At 44.0% G+C, this 19,655-nt stretch overlaps 1 protein-coding gene across 1 annotated transcript in view; it reads right to left on the bottom strand.

Annotated features, from left to right (window-relative positions):
* Positions 1-4,759, bottom strand: part of MB21D2 (Mab-21 domain containing 2) — a 107,418-nt gene extending 102,659 nt beyond the window's left edge. Inside the window, exon 1 of the mRNA XM_046659653.1 lies at positions 3,055-4,759. Within this exon, the coding sequence (XP_046515609.1) occupies positions 3,055-3,265 (211 nt within the window). The 5' untranslated portion in view covers positions 3,266-4,759. The remainder of the gene's footprint in view (positions 1-3,054) is intronic.
* Positions 4,760-19,655: the final 14,896 nt, after the last annotated feature.

The following is a 19,655-nucleotide window of genomic DNA, read 5'->3' as shown; positions in this document are numbered from 1 at the left end:
GAGACATTATGCAAGTACCAAATATTATTAAAACATTAATGAACTCTGGCAATTTCCCTGACTTTTGATAAATAGTGTTTATTATGCACTGCCAGCCTCTCACACAATCTGGGTTCTCAGATATTAACTAGATAATAATAGCAATCATTCTCCTAAAAGAGTAAGGTGTAAAGAAATATGGAGCGAATGTAGATTCCAGCTAACACCTGCCTCCAAAGGAATCAGAATCTCTGTACAAGCAGAGAATGTCAGGACAGACCAATGGAGACCACGGGGATGACCACAGTGACCACCAGCCTGCTTACATCAAGTCCACAGCCTAGACAGAGCCCTACTTTGATATGATAGTGGAGTTTCTTCGTGCTGACAGGCCACTGATTATAACAACTGTCTACCATCACTTTGCTCTTCTGGGTAAAGCTGCCTCCAAACTAGACAAAACAAAAAGGGTCTGGGAAGCTGGGGGGCTTCCATCCAAGCTAATAACCTTAGAGAGAGAGAGTGGCAGCTGCCCTGTCTGAAAACAGGGGTGGTGTTATCCACAGCTCCATGAAAAAGGCTTGCACCAAACTCCTCTGCCACCTCGTTCTGGGTGAGGGGATAACATTTTTAAGCTGCTGACACTCTTAGGTACAGCTCAGACACAGGCAAAACAAAGCCAAGAGGACTTGCCCCCCACAAGTCCCAGAAATAAGGGCCTGGTGCCACCTTAACAAGCTGAGGGTCATTAAGACACCTCATTCGCATATTCATGAAAGACTCAAGGCTGTGTGGCAAGTGAAACAAAGTGCACAAAAAGAGATTCTGTTTTTTAAACCAAGCGAAAATCCGCTTTAGAAAAAGTAAATCCACATGGGGACTCTTGCAGTCACCAAACCTTCACTTGTCTAGAGCAGCCAGCACCTCATTAAAGAAAAGCAAGGGACACACAAATGAATGCAGCACCACACACAGGCAAGTTCATCTCGCCATCTGCCTTGGAGGGTCCAGAGGGGCAAAAGGCTTACATGACACTCTCCTGAATTTTCTCTCCCGCAGGTGGAAATACCAAATTCCCAGGGGGCAAGAAAGACTTCTCTTGCAAGGTCAACTGGGTAAAAGGAATGGAAGATGATATAGTTTACTCTCAACACAATGCCACATATGACATTAAACACGTGTGTAAATTAAGCACCCTGGAATAATTCACCCTTCATATTTGGGTAACAGCTTTGCTAAATCAGTGTATCAGCTGTGGGGTTGTCACAGAAGTTCCTAAAGAGCTGGGCATTTAAACCTACCCCTCCCCATATCCTCCCACTTTCTGTCCCATGACTATCCTGACTGATGGTGACCTAGTACGTTTTCCTAGTGAAAGATCAGGGCAGGAGACATTGGAATTGATGTGGGGGCTGTAACACTACAATGGCAGAATTCCATTATTTATGTCAATGAGGAAGGCCATGATTAAGCAACTTAAATAACTACCCTGACCCTTCCCTGTGTGTCCCCACTCTCCTGACAATCACTGAGCTGGTTTTCAGATCTGGAAGCTTTGTAAGCTTGTGAGCTTCCCCACCAGGTTAGGGAGTTAACAACAACACACATTTAATCCATCTCAGTAGTAATGGTCACATATCTCAACAGAGAGCTTTTCAATCCCACACACAATCTAGGATACACTGGGAGATCGTGGAGCAAAAAGTAAAATGCAGCCCCAAGTTTTAACACGCTTCATGCAACTTCCCAAAGCGTTACGACTACCGGCGACCACACATTCAGTTTGTATTACCCCCACACGGGCTGTGGGGCGGAACAAATCTGAGAGGGTAGAAGGTACTCTCCTATAGACCCAGCAACAACAGACAGCCGGCTGAAATCCAAGGAGACGGCAGGAGGAAAGCAAAAGCTCACAGACCTTTTGCAATCAAATTCTCCACTACGTGGAAAATGGGCTGAGGCTATGTGTGTAGAGCGCACAGAGACATGCCTTGGGGCAGCGCCACACTGGAGTCCCGGTTCTGCGGGATGTGACCGGCCAGGCCACGTACCGCACGCCGGCCAGGGTTGCGCTGGTGCAGCCGCAATCGATGTTGGAGGCTCCCAGCAGCGGACAGTCGTACTACATCTCAGTTGCAATAATCCGAACGACAGGACAGCTTAGGACGGGTTCGGTCTGCCTGACTCAATTATTTTCCTTTCCACATCATTCAACAATCTGTCTAAAGACCTGTAGGTGCTGGGCTGGGGGTGAGAGTGGGCGTCATATTTTCTATCCCCCGACGTCTCCCAGCTTCGAAACTCAGGGCACCTCTCTCGGCCAGCGCGTGGACGACACACAAAGAGGAGGCGGCTGGCGCTCCTTGGGATCTGAGCTCTGAGCCTGGTCATTTTCGAGCTGGGAATTAGGAATTCCGAGCTCAGCAAGAACCCTAGAGAAGCACCGGAAATGCTTCCGAACGCTTCAAAGGGAAGTGGATTTGCAAATCAAAGTTGCAGGAACACCGGGCGCCCAGCCTACTTTAGCGGGTTACTAGGGAACACCCAACAAGTTTGGCCACCGGGGGCTCGGCATGACAGCGCCGCGCCGCAAGACTAGAGAAGCAACTTGTCGCTCGGGCGCGGAGCCAGAGCCCCAAGCTGTCTCCGCGCCCCGAGCTCAGGAGAGGACCCGAGACTCGGCGTTGGGAAGGCGCAGCTCCGTGCCTCCGGAGACATCCTGAATTGAAAGGGTCTCACCTGGACCGCGCTGCTTCCAAGGACGTCCCCCAACCGTGAGACGTTTCACTACGAACACTTCACCTACCTACCAGCCCCCGACCGATGAGAAATTAACAAAAGAGCCAGCCATCGGGGGGAAAAAAGGGGACCCGGCGCAAAGTAGTAGTAAGGAGAGGAGGGAAGGCAGCTCAGCTTGAGGCGGAGAAAGAAGGCAAGAGGCGGAACAGAGATGAGTTATGCCCCAGGCACCCGGCTCCAGGAAAAAAACCAAGAAGGAAAGAGAGCGCGAGAAGGGGGAATGGGTTCTTACCCCGCTTCCCATCACTCACACACCTCCCCCTTTTTCCTCCTTACCCAGCATGGAAAAGATGAAATCCTTGGCTGTGTGAATCTCCAGCGCTCTCTGGTCGTCGTATTCCCGCTGGTCGTGCTTCGTGAATTCTTGGATGAGTTTGTTCAATTCCTCCACCCGGGCTCCCGACCTGAAATCCAGCTCCGGGAACGTAGGCTTGTTGTTACAGCCCAGGGAGGCTGCCTTGCTGGCGGTGGGAGCCGCCATCTTCATGCAAAACGCGCCGAGTAGCAGCTCCGCGGCGGCGGCAGCACCCACCCCCGCCCCCCACCCCGCCCCCCTGGGCCTCCTCCCCTCGCCGGTTCCCTGGCTGTGGCCCCGGGCCGCGGGCGGGCTGGCGTCTAGGCGGGCGGTCCCGGCTCCGGGCGTCCCGGCTTCGGGAGGAGCTGGACTGCAGCGAGGGTGCGTGTGTGGCCCCGACACCCTCGCCTGCGCCCCCACGCCGGTCCCGATGCTGCAGGTCCTTGCCCTCCCCTGGCCCTCGCTGACAGCGGCGACAGCGGTCGTAGCGCCAACCGGAGCCTCCCCCCTGGCGAGGAAAGTGAAGTGGAAACAATGTGAAATTCACCAGCTCTGAAATCAACAAGCTGCCGGCTCCCGTGTTACGGAGCCAGCACCAGCGTCCCCATTTAAAGGGACAGCGCACCCAGTGGAAAGAAAAATGAAAAAATGACAAGAGGTCTGCGCGCCTCTGCCGCTTGCCAGTCTGTACTCGGGCAGACGTGCGAGGTGTGGGCGCATTCTTTCTCTACCTCCACCCCCTTTGGGGACAAGGCTTGTCAAGCACCTTCAAGGAGAAGGGAGTCTTCCTCTGTCTAATTTTAAGGGCGGTGTCCTGGACGAAGACATCTCTATGGGAGCATTTCCGTATCAAGAACTCCAGTGCCTTTAGATGGTGAAGGAACCTGTCTTAAGGAATTTGAAACCAGTCTTCTGCCCTTTTCTGCATAGATTGCCAAACGATAAGACTCAGCGTATCAAAAAAAAAAAAAAAACGAGTGCCCACCCCGGGCCGGTAGAGACACTCCCCTTAGCCACTAAAGTCTCCCTACCTTTGCCCTAGGTAATTTTCCTGTGTAATGGCATATTCACCTTAATATATAATGAGTTAATGAGCTCCAGCCTGCTCTAATGTAAAGATAGGGAAACTGAAGTGTGGGTGTGGGGGAGGGGAAACGGAATGCATTGCCCCAGGTTCCAGTGAATGTTGAATGACAAGGTGAAAATTCTCTCATTCAACAACAGTTTGAGCACGCACTATTTGCCGGGCAGAGTGCCAGAATCTGGGTAGACAGTGATAAGACAAAGGACACGGTTCCTACACAGGAGTTAGACTTACTTGACAAGGTACCTTCCATCTAAGTCGTGGCCCTTTAGACAGAATAGGATCTCAGAGGTGTTTTTGTGTTTATGAAGTTTTTGGCTCAAACACTTAGGAGGCCTATTCTTAGAAACAAAGTTTGCCTTCATCTCTCATTCTCCAAAATCCAAGTCTTTCCTATCCCACCGTCCCTGTTTGAGAAGGACCTTTTCGTTTTCTTACCTGGCTTCTCATAGCCAAGGATAAAAACTCTTTTGTTAGTCTAGGCTCTGCCATGCTTTTCCCTACAAAATGGAGATGATGATAACTCCCGTCCCCTAGGTTGTTTTAAGGATTACATGAGATAAAGTGGGTCAAGCACTTAGTGGATGCCTGGCATAATGAGTACTTAATTAAATGTTCGCTGCTACTATTGCTGTTGTTATAAACGTCATTCTTTCCCTTCTCCAACCTGTTCTCCACATCGTTGCCACAGTGATCTTCACAAAACACAGATCTGGCCACTGACATCCCCCTGCAGTTTCTCTCCTCCTTACTCCCTTCCCAACTTCAGACCAAAGCCAATTTCATACCTGCCTTTTCCTGAACGCCTTCCCTAAGACCCTTCCCCAAGCTGGTGGCAATGTCTCCCTCCTTAGAACCTACACTGCATCCTTGCAGAAACTTTCGTGTGACACTGATGAATTTTGATGTGGCTTTGTCATTATTAATGCAAGTTTCAAGCTATGAGATTCTTTAGGAGAAGGGCTACGTCTTATTCATCTTCATATTTCCCGCAGCATTTAGGCCTGCACAAAGGTCTTCAATGTTTATTGAATCAAGTAATGACTGAAGAAGACCTTTGGCATAGCCAGTTAATTTCTTTTGCTTTTGGTTTCCTTCTCTTTGAAACAAGTTTTCTCACCCAGTCTATATTAAAGAAGGGAGATACACGCCCAAATAAATGCTGGTGAACTGATGAGGTTGCCACTTAAACCTCTGGCTTTTGCAAGTCTGCTAGGCTGCCCTGACTTCTCGTCTGAGAGGGGATTACCGTTACTTGGACAGTGGTGTAAGCCATGCAAGTCATCGGAACTCCAACACAAATCAATCTGCTCCCATCTGTCAGTGCTTCTCTCCTGATCAAGGGCAGGTATCTGTGAGGGAGCCGGCGGAGGCACAGTCGTTCCATGGCTCGGGGTGGTCCTAGTTCACCCGTGCAAGCAACAGACTCCAATCTACACAAAACAGTTTGAAATAATTGAGGCAGAAGGGTCAAGATGGCTTGAAGGAGGCATTGTTCCTCCCTTGTTTCTACCTTTGCCTGTGATGCTTATATTCATAGAGAGAAAACAGATAGTGAGCGGGAATTGTTCTCATTGTGCCGTAGCCTGGGCCTTGGATGTTCTCAGTGAGTCGATGAATAGTCTCTCTGTTTTTCTACGTTGTCTGTTCCACCTTCCATCAGCCAGATCAGAATTCTATGAATCATTGACCTTCAGTATTTAGTGAATGTCCTGAATAGTAAATGAAATACCTTTTATATGCTCTTATAGAACTCTGATAAGATGGTATTAATATCTCCTGTCAAATTGGCAAAATAGGGAAAGAGGATCAGGAACCTTATTTCCTGAATTGGTCTCTTGGGAGACTTTTTTAACCTCTGGGCCCTAATAGACAATGAGCGGCTCCAGGGCAAGTGCTGTGTCTCTTCGCCTTTGTAAACACTGCATTTAATACAGTTCCTGGCCCATCTTATGACCTTAATTAATATGTTTGAATGAATTAATTAATACCGTCTCTCAAAGTCAAGGAAGTCAGAATCTAGGTGATTTTTGCTACAATCAAATATCTCAATGTAAGCCATTTGTGGTTTCCCGACAATCACTTAAGTGTAGGTATTTCTTCTTGAGTTTAATTAAATGCTTCTATTTTCATGCCTTCCCCCCCCCTCCTGCCGTGTATGTTATATGGCCTAAGAGAAGGAAGGGAGATGGACAATAAAATGAAGAGAAAGAAAGAAAAAATAATTATTAGAAGATATTAAAGATTGTTTTAGTCTTAGAATAAAAGTGTGTATTTCTAGAGTTTTGACAAATGACTCAGGAAAGGGGAATGGAGTCTACCATCTAACTAAGCACTGAGGTAGGCTGTTTCTTTGCTTGCTCCTGCAGCATCAAACAGACCAAAGAAACTCGCTGCCTATCCAAACTGGTGGCCCACTTAGAGACAGAACTTGCCCCTCCACTTTCTCACTCGCGAATTTTATTAGCTTGTGAAAGGAGCCCTCTTCTTGCATCTCTGGAGCTGTTTGTTTTTAAATCCAGCTCTAAAGTTCTGTGGCAAACCCTCAGCCATGAATAACTGGGCTGTGCAGAGCGTGCATTAAAAATAGCAAGCTCCACATCCACATGATGGATTAACAAAATATAATTTTAAACAAAGATTCTCTGGTCTGACAGAGATTTAAATAGCAGCCCAGGCTACAGATCTGGCCTTCTTGGGCAGCTGGATTTTCCATAAAATTCTAACAAATGAAAGTGCCCCAAGCTTGTTATAATTTGAAAATATAGGCAGGAGAAAAGCGAAACAAACATCATAGACATGTGGAATGTTGGTGGTAGAAGAGATCTTGGGGGATATATCCGTCCACCACCTTCATTTTGCAGATAGAAGAACTGAGACACAGAAAGAGAAAGGAAACTTGTGTAAATAGTAAAGACCGTGCTGTTTCTATTTTTCATACTAACTTCAACTTTTGTAAATATTTATTGGGTTTCAGACCACCAGAGGGGGTATGGAAAATGCCGTGCAATTTGACCAGAATCATAATAAAACACAAAGAGGAGAGCAGCCCTTGGGCTAAATGCACCCATAGCACTTGAAAGTTAAATCTCAATAAACCAGGAATTGCTGATATTTGGAATTACTTGGCTACTGCTTTTTCTCCCGCCATCGGGACTAGAGCTGAATTTCCTTGGTATCTCATAAAGTCATTCAGGGGCACACAACCCTGCTTGGGGCATGCTGGGCAATTTCATCTCCGGTGAGATTAGGCCACTGAACTGTTAGTGAGGTCCCCAGAACAGCGTAGATAACCCTCTTCACTCAGTCTATTCAGTTCTAACAAGGTGAACCCCAAGTAAGGCCCATCCCCTCTGACGCATTCCCACAGTTCAGGGGCCTTGCTCCACCCTCTCCTTCAACCCTGTGCCCTAATAACCCTGAGGTTGTTAGGTTATTAGTTATGAGGTTATTAATAACCCTAATAACCTCTAGTTGTGAAGAAACTGTACAATGTAAATCTCTCCGCCCAAATCTGTCCTTTTATTCTCTGCCCCTGCTGTACTCAGGGAAGCCAAATCTATACGTGTGGAAAGAGGAAAATGGACTCCGGGAACAGCGATAACAATATCTGATAATTGCTAACAATTGTCATTCCTTACATTGATAGAGCACTTACCAGTTCAGCAAAGCGTTTACCACCAAAATCTGCTTATGGATCCTCACAGCCTCCCCCTAATGCAGGTCAGTCAGGACTGTTATGAGCGTTCCAATTTGAGAGAGAAGAAACGGGGACTCAATGAGGTGGTGATTTCTGTGAGCTCCCCAGCTAGTCATTGTCATCCTTCAGCTCTCTATTTAGATGTCACTTCCTGCAAATGGCTTTTCCCGAAGCTCCTTCACTCTCTTGCATACCCACGTCTTGGTGGTGTAGGTTTCTTATAGACTCTCCTCACCTTTTGACGCCATCATTGCTCTTCTCATACGTCTTTGTAGCTGCCTGATAACTTGTCTGTCTTCCTCACAAAAATGTATGCTCCGTGTGGACAGAGACTCATCCATCTTGATCACAGATGTGTCCCCAGTGCCTATCTCTGGGTCTGGCACATGGGAGGTGTTCAAGAAATGTTTGATAAATGAAAGAGTAAAGGAATGAACCAGGTGGCTGGCTCCGGCCCCAAATTCAGGTCGTTTGATTTAGGACCCAGGTTCTTTCTATCAAACCTCCTTGACTCTATTCTTAGCAATCATTGAGAATCCAGAAAAACACCAATGATCTCTTACGTTTTAGAGAGCTTTTCACTTCACCAAGCATTTCACATGTACAGTCTGATCCCAAAGCTCAATCCATCATGGCGAACAAAGCCTTTTGTTCCTCTTCTCTCTGCCTTAAAATCTGAGCTCAGGGCATTTGCTTGATAAATTTAATAACAAAATAACTTTTAAAAAATTACCTCCAAATTGCCCAATTCTCTTTCTTTTAGGGACACCCAGTCTACTTGACCTCTACACATCAGGCAAGAAAAAGCAACTGATTAATTGCCCTGGAAATCCTCTTCTTATATGAATACCATAACCTCATCAACTATTCTAGGGAACTGTGGGGCCTCTCTTACCAGTCTCTTGACACTGCTCCATCCCCTTCTAGCCCTTGAACTTGCCAAAAGGCCAGCTCTACACCAATTCATGTCCTGTCTTGTATTACCTTGGGTGCTGGGTTACGTGCCAAGGGTGGAACGCAACACCTTGTCAGTGAAGGGTGGAGATGTTTGGTCTGTCTTGCCACGAGCACTTAAATAAAGGGCTGTCACAGGGGTAATTAATTTATGTTTTTTCTGGGTTGCTGTAGAGGATGGAACCAGGAGAGGTCGATGGCTGTTACAGAAATGCAGCCTTTGGCTCAGGATACAGAAGCGTTTTCTAACAATGAGAGCCACTCTGCACAGAATATGCTGCCTTATGAATTAGTAAACTCCTCATCATGGGAGGTGTTCAGAGCCGTGTTACCCATCTGTCAGGGTCACGCTAGAGGAGGTTGCTGAGTCTGTAAGGAGCTTAGACTGTGACCCCTGAGCTGCCTTTCAGCTCTGAGCAGCTCCGACTCCATGATTCTTTGTCAGTTAATGTAATAGCTGAGAACTAGTTTCTACAAAGATCCACCTCACAACAGAACTATGTTCTGCACTCTAAACACAAGGTGTTTTATATCCATTTTCACATAAGGGCTCAAGATCAAGGATTGTGTCTTTTTTCTAGGCTTAAAATATATACATATATCATTGTTTCTGACTTTCCTCCTGTCCAATTCTAGCAGTCTATTTCATTCCACCCCATACTAAGAAGTTCTGTGGTATAGAAATGTGCCACAGACATCACACACGTCTCACACCCAAATCCGCATTCAGAGAAGCTCTCAAGAAAAACAAAAGAAAGATATTTCCTTTAATACATTTCTTTACACACTCATTTTATAATGAGAGAAGCTGGCTCTCTGGGCAGGCCTATAAAACTGACCAGGAAATGGGAGTGATGCCCATTTTATTTTCCAAAGCTTGTCAAAATATGATCCTCTAAACCCTGCAGTGTAACAAGGTTATTTGGAAAAATGGCCTATTTCCCCCCCAACTATTCTCAGCGCAGTGCATGAATAGAAGGAGTTGTTTCCCCTGCTCCGAGACCTGGTGTGTTGAGTTGTGGTCCAAAGCTCATTTTGAATTCCAAGTTGCAAAACCTAGAGAGAGGGCATTTGAGGAAAATGCTGACGTTTCGTCAGCTCTGACAACATTATCACACACAACGAGAAATATACTTTCTGGACCATGCCTGCTAATTCTGCTTTCTCTGTTAGTAGTTTCTAAGCAGGAAAAAAAAATCCTCAAACCTTTTAAATTCCCCAATGTTTCTACATAGTCTAGTGGGAAAACAAAAGAAAAAAAATAGGAAGGAAAGAAATATAGAAAAGAAAGGAGGAAAGAAAGAAAAGAAAAAAGCCCACAGCCCCCTTACTCTATTCAATTTCTGATGATTCAAGTCTGTTTAAACTCCCCTGGGGACATGAGTATGTGCACTTTATTGTCATTTGCCTCAGAATGTTTTTGGGGGGTGGGGAGGAGGGTGCATATAGATATACATTACAAATAAATAAATTCAGATAAAAGCAGTGGGCTGGAAGTCAGGAGATTGCTTCTAGTCTGGCTTTTGCCATAAGTGAGTTCCACAATCAGAGGAAAATCCTCTCCTCTGAAACTCCTTTTCCTCAAGTGTAAATGGATAGAATAATGTGTCATCCAGGCATGGCATTCTGAGACTGTAACGCTGACACGAAAAGACAAATAAAGCAATCTTGTGCTCGGTACAGTTTCTTAACACATTTTGTTTATTTGTTTATTTTCTCCAGTCTGTCCTTGCACAGCTTGACATTCCATAGTAGGACATCCTAAGAATTTTTGTTTTAGAATTTCAGCTCTAAAAGAATTACCCTGAAATCAAGAGAGGGGAATCTGTGAGTGCATTAAGACCCCCTCCTTGGCATCTCTTGGCTAATAGCCTCTTATTCTCTGCTGGTGGCGGAAAAAGCAAAGCCTGCTGCTGAAATTCATTCAGCAGCTTGGCCCTGGGGCATGGATCTATGGCCTCTGGGTTCTTAGGGCCCAGCCAGGGCCCAGCAGGTGTGTTCAGACTCCAGAAATCCTCCTCCCCAGAGGATGAGAGGAAACAAAGAGGACCCAAAGAAAGTACCCCAGGAAGCATTTATAAGAGGCTGCAAAACAGTTATAAAATCATTTCCTGGCCCTAAAATTAGATGCAAGGTTTTGATGTTCTGAAGCCCTGGTGCAGGATGAGTGTATATCTGGGCCTTTACAGTCAGCTTATAAAGCACTTGGGGTCAAGGAATTGCGGTTCTGGCAAAAAGCCTTAAGGAGTCTTTTTACGACTTTACAACCGAGATATGGAAGAAGTCTGGTCCTAGAAATCTAGGCTGAAGCTTTCTTTAAGTACTTTGGAAAAGAGCAACTTTATAAATCTCAGGTAGTAATTGATGATAGCGTGATTAGTAATGAAAGAAATTACAATCGTCATGCAATAAATAATTTTCAAGTGTGTATGATGATAAAAATAGAGGCAAGATTATGGATATTATAGCCATGCACACAACCCATAGCTGTCAAAGAAGGGTAGGAGGGGATTCAGAATTCTACCAGATCAAAATCTTAATCCTACAGATGAAGGCGATGAGGTGCAGAGAATGGAAGTGACTTGCCTATGGGACCACACAGAACACACACGCAGGCAGGGCTGGGACTTTTTTTGCCACACGTGGTGACACAAGAGCCAAAGCATAGGAGGGCAAGTTCAAACCTGGTAAGTAGCCAAAAGAGCTATTGTCCATAAGGCTGTATTTTTTATTCCTTCAATCATTCGACAAATATTTATTGAACTTCTGTTTATGTGTCAGGCACTGTTCTAGGCACTGGGGATACAGCAGTGAACAAGGCAAAAATTCGTGTTCTCCTGCAGCTTATAGTTCAAGTACATCACTGAATCTAAATGATAAACTGGACATATTGTGTTACAATTAACCTCTCCATCTCTGTCAATCAGGGTTCTCCAGAGAAACAGAACCAATAGTGTACACATATATAAAGAGATTAATTTCAAGGAGTTGGCTCATCCTATTGTGAGGGCTGACAAGCCCCAAATCTGTAGAGCAGGCGAGTCCAAAATCTTTAGGGCAGACTGGCAGACTGGAAACTCAAGCAGGAGTTGATGCTACAGTCTTGAGGTCGAATTTCTTCTGGAAAATTCCATGTTTTGTTCTTAAGATCTTTCAATTAACTGCATTATTGGGGGTAATCTCCTTTACTTAAAGTCAACTGATTATAGATGTTAAGTATATCTACAAAATACTCTCTCAGCAACACCTAGATGACTGTTTCATTAAATAACGAGGTACTATTGCCTGGCCAGGTTGACGTATAAAGCTGACCATCACACAATCTACCCAATGAACATTTATTAAGTGCTTATCACATGCCAAGTTCTGAGATAAATAATGCATAGTCCCTGCCCTCTAAAGGAAGGGCGTACATCATTTACTTAAATAAATACATAAAAATATGAAGCCTTACAAATCCATAAGAGAGGTAGAGAACAAGAGCTGAGGGTTTGGAAAAGAAACAGTGCTTCTGGGTAAAAAGATCAGGAAAAGCTGAAAACACAAAAGACAGTTGACCTTGTCTTTGGAGAATGGGTAAAATTAGAACAAGGAAAACAGGAGGATGGCATTCCTGGTGGAAGAAGTGGCACAAGTGAAAGTGTGGAGTCAGTAGAATGCGTGATGTCTATAGAAACATTGAGTGGTTCAGTTGGGCTGAAAATATAGAGCATTCATCAAAACTTCTTTTGTTAGCCAGTGCTTACTCAGTGCTTGTTCAAGTACTCATTCCAAAGATATTAAAACGTTTGCAGATGAAACAGGGAGGTCAAGAGACTCCTCCAAAGTCACACAGGAAACCTTCCTACACAAATCAATGCCATTTTCTTTCAGACGCTAGGATACTATTGACTCTTCAAAACTGAGTTTTACTGTCCCTGAGAAAGGAGACTATGCTTTTATTGTGGTTGTTTCAGTTTAACTATCTCTGAGAAAGATGTCACATTTGTGTGCTTTGTATACTCCATTCATTACAATTCCCCTCAGCCCTCTTGTTTCCGTGCCCCAAACCCCTCCTTCATTTCAAGGAATAGCTATTGGTTTAGCAAGTCACTGTTAAATAGATGTGGCCAGTGCCTCACTCTCCTGCCAGCCTCCCTTCCTGCTTTAAACTCATCTTTTTGCCTAATAGGAATTCATGTTTTCTACTAAAGAAATAACCAGCCATGAGTTTGGTGCCAAAATCGGTGGTTTTATAGCACTCCAAACAACGTGCCTGGCTTTGAGGTTAATGTAACATTTTAAAAAGTTAAGTTAATTATAGGAATTAGAGGATTCCAGACACTTTCCAAACAAGTGTTCATTCAGCTTCACATCGCTGTGAATTGAGCAGAAGTAAATTGTCCCTCCTACTTTCCATTTATGAAGGGAAAGTTGGAACTGAAACCAGGAAGTGACATTATCAAGTGCCTGGTTACACATCCTCATAAAGTGCATTGCTTTAATTAAATCTATCAAACAGGCCAGTAAAAGGGAGACTGGGGAGAAATGAGGTTATTGATCAGAGGTATTAAATAAATGGACATCACCAAGGAGTGGATGTTCACAGATGTGTGGAACGCTCAAGGGGGATCAGAGTTCAGCTTCCTTGGTGCATGGCTGAATATTTGTCTTGTAATAATGTTCTTCTATTATTTCCAAGTGGGGGGAATCTAGAAAGTGTCTAAGGCTTAGAACCCAATATTACTTCACAATTACTTAATGCTTTAGATTTAGATCACGTTTTGGAGGGCAGGGTTCAACCCTCCACAGCACGTGAGAAACCAGTGTAGGTGTGTGTCTAGGAGGTGTCTGTGTTTATTTCAGAAGAGCAAGTGTGGAGAGATAGATGTGGAGCATCTTGGAGAAGGAGAAGATAAATGGTAATTGTGTTAGCTCACTAATGGTCTTTGTTAAATAAAATTTCTCCTCCAAGAGCGGGTGTTAATGTATTGTAACAAGGTTTAGTTTATTGTGATTCACTCTATCCTCAGGATAAGGTCACATCCCTTTGGATGAAGAGCAGAGTCTCCCCTAAAAAGAGGGGCAGACTTAGAGACAATCACCAAGGCAGAGGCAAGGGCTCAGAAAAGTACCTAAGGCAAGCCCACGGCAGATAGAAAAGAAGCCTTCCTCACTTGGGATTGGAACTTGAAAAGGATGAAAAGTCGAAAGTCACCTCCAGATGGGTCAGGCTCCAGTTGGCCACCTGTGGGGTGCCTCGGTCTGTGTCAGCAGGGTGAGGCATCTGTGTCTTCCAGGGCTTGACCACACCACAAAGCTGGGTGGGTAAAGCTGCAGGTGTGCCCTGATCGTTAAAGAAAGCGTTGTCATGTGGGGAGAGTGCAACAGGTGCTCCAGCAAGAAATTTCTTTGGGACTAGGAAATCTCAGGAGGAATGCGATTAGATCCCACTGGGATCTAATGGAGATCTAGTGGAGATCCAGGCCCCCACTCCAGGATCATAATCCTGCTAGTCCCCTCCTTGGGAGACTTCAGTTTGAGTTTACTCAGCTGAGTTCCCTCGCATGTTCACCCAGGTATAATATTTCAATGATAAACTCAGGTTGCTGGGGGAGGAATGCCAGCAATCTCTTCTTGATGTTCTCCAAGGAGGGAGCATTTCCCACAGTGGCGGGCCTTCACAGTACATTAAATAGATGAGGTAACTAGTCTATTTAAATGGAAATTGAAGCCCAGTTTTCAGACCTGTAGGAACCATTCCTTGCACCTGGTAAGCTCCTTATTTCCCCGACAACTTTGTCCTTAATAGCTAGTATTTTCTGAGCACGTACCAAGTCTCAGATACTGTGGTCCATTCAATCCTCACAATCTTCTTAGGCGGTTGCAGGATTATTCCCATTTTGAGAGTAGGAAACCAGGGCTTGAATTGATCATGTAACTTGTCCAAGGCCACGTGGTAGTAAGCAGCATGCCTGGACATTCCCCTCTGTCTGCCTCAGTCCATGTCTCTGATCTGGACCATCCCCCTTGGCTGCCTTCTGGTTGCCTCCCAGTGCATATGATGGCCTAGCGGGTAGGGTACTGAGTGGGAAGTGATATGGCTGTGTTAGGAGGCCAGACATCTTGGGTCTGTTGTTTGCCAGCTGTATGACTTTTAGGCCTCCTGGCCACTCTGAGCCTCAGTTTCTTCCTCTGCAAAATGGAAATAATTCTTTCCTCTTAGCTTCAAAGTTTTTATGGACTGCATGTGAAAAGAAGGAATATAAGTGAAAACCATAAAAATACTTAAAAGGAATTGTTACACCTTCATTTTACATTTTCCTAATATTGCTCAAGAATTAATGAGGTCTGGGGTCGAGGAAAGAACCCAAGGGAAGGCAGGAATCATTTATTCATTCAGCAAATACTATACACTATGGTGCATCAGGAATAATGAAGCAGATGTGGTTAACAGCTTCAGGATAGCTGATCTGTGAAGAGCTTGATTTCTTTTTTCACATTTAAAAGAGACTAACACTTAGATCAGTTACTGGGAAACCCTCTCTGAATTGCCACCTGGGCTATAATTGTGTTGAAAATGAAGGAAAGAAAAAGGTGACCTTAATGCTGGCCTCCAAGAGGGCTTTTGGTCAATTCAGCACCTTTTTCAAGCTGTAAATTCACTACCCAAATTGTCTGCTTAGATAGTTTTTCTCCTCTCAGAAGGAAGACAATGTGGACTGTTCAAAATTAAGAGTCTGCTTCTCACAGCCATATCGCTGTGGAAACGTAATTCAACAAGTTTTGCTGAGTGTTTTCTGGGTTCTGTACCATGCAAGGGGTGGGGTGTGGATGGTAATGTTGACTCCCATCGTCTGTGACACTTGGTACCCTACCCTCAAAGCAGTAATAATATCCGTGGGAACTGTGCTAACATATGTGAAATTTTAGAGGTTGAGATAGAAATGGACTCAAACCAGATGTCAATATAAGAAATAAGTGCTTGGGCATTCTGAGGTTTACGTTCTTGGATTCGAAAGGTGAACTCCTTTTGTGAAAGCTTCTGAAAGTAAAGCAGAAGAGCTTTAATTTGGTTTTGTGGGCAATTAATGATCCCATTAAAGGTTTTAGATCAGAACAGTGATGTGATGAAAAGATATGAAAAATCCAAACCAAGTGTCATAGTTGGGACCTTTGTAATTTTGAAGGTTTTATTATCAGAAATCACTCAAATCAAATTAAGCAAAGAAAAAAAGTGTAAATGGAGAAATTTATTGGCTCATATAACTAGAAAGTTCAAGAAGTGGACTTTGGTCGTGATCGTTTGGACATTCAAATAATCTCATGAGCTCCCCAATAGCCTTCATTCTTAGTCCATCTGCCCGTAGTGATAAAATGGCTGTTAGCTCCAGGTTTATGTGGGTTTTAGAGATGATTGCCCTGGAGAAAGAGCCTCTGGAGGAAGTCACTCTGGTGAGCTCTGATTGACCCAGTTTGGGTCACCTGCTTATCCCTCAAAACTCACTGCGGCCAAGGGGATGAAGCTGCTTGACTGGCCTACTGGGTTGTATGCAATCCCTGAAGTAGGAAGGAGACTCTGGTCAGTCCTTCCCCCACCTCCTTTAATTGCAAGAATTGAGTAAGAGATTTACAGAATGAGGGTAGAGTCCTTTCTCAAAGGAAGAGATACTGGGCATACAACACACACACACACACACACACACACACACACACAAGTGCATTACCCAAGCTAAATTTTAACACACTTACATTAAAATAGAACACCTCTTTTTTCTTTAAATTGTGGTTTATTCTTTTAAAAATTGCTTTTATGCATTCATTTTATAGTCACTCAGTGCTCTAAGTCATAGCTACTATTTTTGAGTACCTAGCCCAGAAGTTTCTCTATTTCTCTATATGCAAATAGGTTCAGTTCTGAAAAGTTAGTTGTAGATCCTTCTGTTCATAACTGAATCAGAAGGTGTAGCAGAGCCAGATAACTGAGCCCTAAAGACTCCTTCATCGTGTACAGTTGTTGCCCGGAAGTGATGCTCAGCCTGAGATTCTGTTTCCTGCTTCTCCATGCATCTGGAGTAGGAGCCATCTGGCTAGTTCTTGCCCATAAGAAGTGCGAGGCAGTGATGTATATCCTTTCTCAGTGGATGGTTAAGAGGTGGGTGTGCCTTCCCCAGATCCCCTTTCTCTGTTAGCTGAATGGAGAGGCTCTTGGACCTGAAAGAGAACCCAGCCACCAGATACAGAGTTCCTGGCTCCCTGCACGTGAAATGTCACCCTACAAGCATCCCCACATTGAATTCTTTCATGAATGAGAAATATGCCTTTATTGTGTTAAGCCGATGAGAATGAGTCCTACCTTAACAAATACAGAGGGCTTTAAGCTTGTTGTCCACATCCTCATTCCCACCACATAGAATTGTGAATGTGACCTTCAAAGCTTTGAAACCAAGTATTCACTTCTTCTCCTTACAGATATGCCTTTCCTTCAACATCTATTCCCAAAATAACCAATTTATTTCATAGGCTGTAAATCTGTTGAGTCAGGTCACCTACCTCCTTGATAATTCCTCTAAGCATTATGAGGACCCCGGTAGTAGTTACTGGCCTACACTCACTCCTTCTTTACTGAGATTCTTAAACCCACAAACTATTCATAGCTCATGACGAGTATCATCAGCAAGGTTATCGTGTTCTGCCTTCAGATTCTTTAACAAACTCATGGCCTTCTCTGTTCTGAATGAACTGATTGCTCCCAGTGCTAGCATCACCCACTCCAATGGTATTCCAGCCCATCAGTCACTTGTCTTTTGCTCTTAATGATTACTGCTGATTGCAAAGGTATAGACAGATCCTTGCACCTGCTTCATGAATAGCTTTGTCTTCAGAAATTTTCCTGCAGTCTAGAGAATCATGCCACTTACAATTTTTAAATATACCCTCGCTTGTTTATATAATCATTGTGTGTCTCTTCTTATTCATACTTTCAACATTTTCCTTGCTTTTGCATTTATTGGATATTATGGATTAATAACCTTTGCAAAACATCTTGAAACCTAGACATATAAAGCGTATACGCTGTAGAATATGAAAAAAGTGTGTTGGCCCCAAGACCAAAAACAACAAATGATGTCCCCTGTTGATGGTGAGCCCAATTGATGTATTTTTACATTGTTCTTAGCTTTATTAACATGTATGAGTGCTCTTAAGTTGTAGAATCTTAGAGTGCCAAACGTGGAAAGGTTATCTCATTCAGTTAAATCTGTACATTTTATGCATGGAAAAAAAAAAAGAGAGAGAGATTGAGAGGGGAATAACAGATTCCTGATCACGTGACTAAAATTTTCATGCAAAGATGAATGAAGCAGAATTTAATAATACACGAGAGTTTTCTCGATTTCCTCCCGTCTGCCCCATCAACTTTTACTAAAGACATTTTGGTTTCACCAGTACCACTTCTCCCCTCAGTCCTCTGAAAAGATGCATCCTTTCTCTGCCTCACTCACAGGAGAAAGCATAGAGAGAGAAGCGCCTGGAGACACACAGGACATGATGGGAATTCATGTACGTCTCATCAATTCCTAGGCTCTGGGTAATGGGGGAAAAAACCGAGCAAAGCTGAATAGATCTATATGATCAAAATCTGTGAAAGAGATCAGGGGAACAATGTGGTGTGAGGTGAGAGATTAAAAGACTACAATTGCTGATGCTTTTGAGAGAATTCAAAAGTGAAACCTGTCATTTCCCCTCTGCTCTCAGAATCCTGTGCTAATTAGTTTGAAAGATAGCCATTTCTGAGTTAGAGCCAATTACTCCCAATATCATTGAACATTCCAAATATCATTGAATAAATTAAACTGTGTAAAGTACTGCTTTTCAGATTTTTATTTGAAAGATCCCTAACGTCAGTAGGAAGAGAAGTTTTATTCCTGGGCCTGGGGGTGAAGCCCAGAGAAAAACATTTGTTACCTTTAAAATGTATTAGGTTAAACCATATACCATTGCCGTTTTTATAGGCTCCAAATGGCTGAATATTAGCAATCGCATGTGGTTCAACCTAATATAAGAACTTGACTTTCTGTTCGCAATAGACGTGTGTTTATTTTAATATAAAGATAGGATTTTAAATTCCTTACCTTAGAGTAGAAAGAATTTACGGACCAGGAAGATATGTCATGTTCACTCTGTGGCTTTGAGTGCCCTCTGGCCGTTTGAAGGTGGGAGAAAAGCAAAAAAACCTGTCAGAGACACCAAGCTAGGCAGCTTAAGAACCACCAGAAGGAGTCGGCTTGATTCAAAATCAAACCTGATGGTGGAGTGTGCATGATGGCAAGAGATCGGGGTATAAGAATGAGCAGGATGAAGTCCCTCCAAATAATCTGATGTCCTAGGAAACTTGTCTCCTCCACAGCGCTGAGTACGCCTGTGTCCCCAACCCTATGAAAAGTTCAGAGATGCCCAGTCTGGAGATTTTAGAGACAAAGGCACACTCCTAAGAGCCAGGGACATCTATTTCGTCTTGATTGCTTCTTCGTGTATGTGTGTGAAAGTGTGTGTGTGTGAGTCCGTGTGTGTATGAGAGAGTGGGCTTGTGACAGTTGTGTTTGTGAGAGTAAGAGTGTGTGTGAGTGCAAGAGTGTGTGTGTGTATGTATGAGTGTAAGCATGGTAGAGGGATTTCTCTGTGTGGAAATTGGATAATGCTTTACTGGAATAACGAAAGCACTGGATAGAAAGCAAAGGGTTTAGAACTCAACGCTAGCTCTGGACACTGGCTAATGTATGTACTATGTAAGATGCTAGAAACTTTCCATCTTTCCCATATAGTTTCTGTTAGCTAATAACTATTTCCTATTCTGATTGGTAGTA

This window comes from Equus quagga, chromosome 4 (genome assembly GCF_021613505.1).
Source record: "Equus quagga isolate Etosha38 chromosome 4, UCLA_HA_Equagga_1.0, whole genome shotgun sequence".
NCBI lineage: Eukaryota > Metazoa > Chordata > Mammalia > Perissodactyla > Equidae > Equus > Equus quagga.
This window is presented reverse-complemented; position numbering and strand designations above follow the sequence as displayed.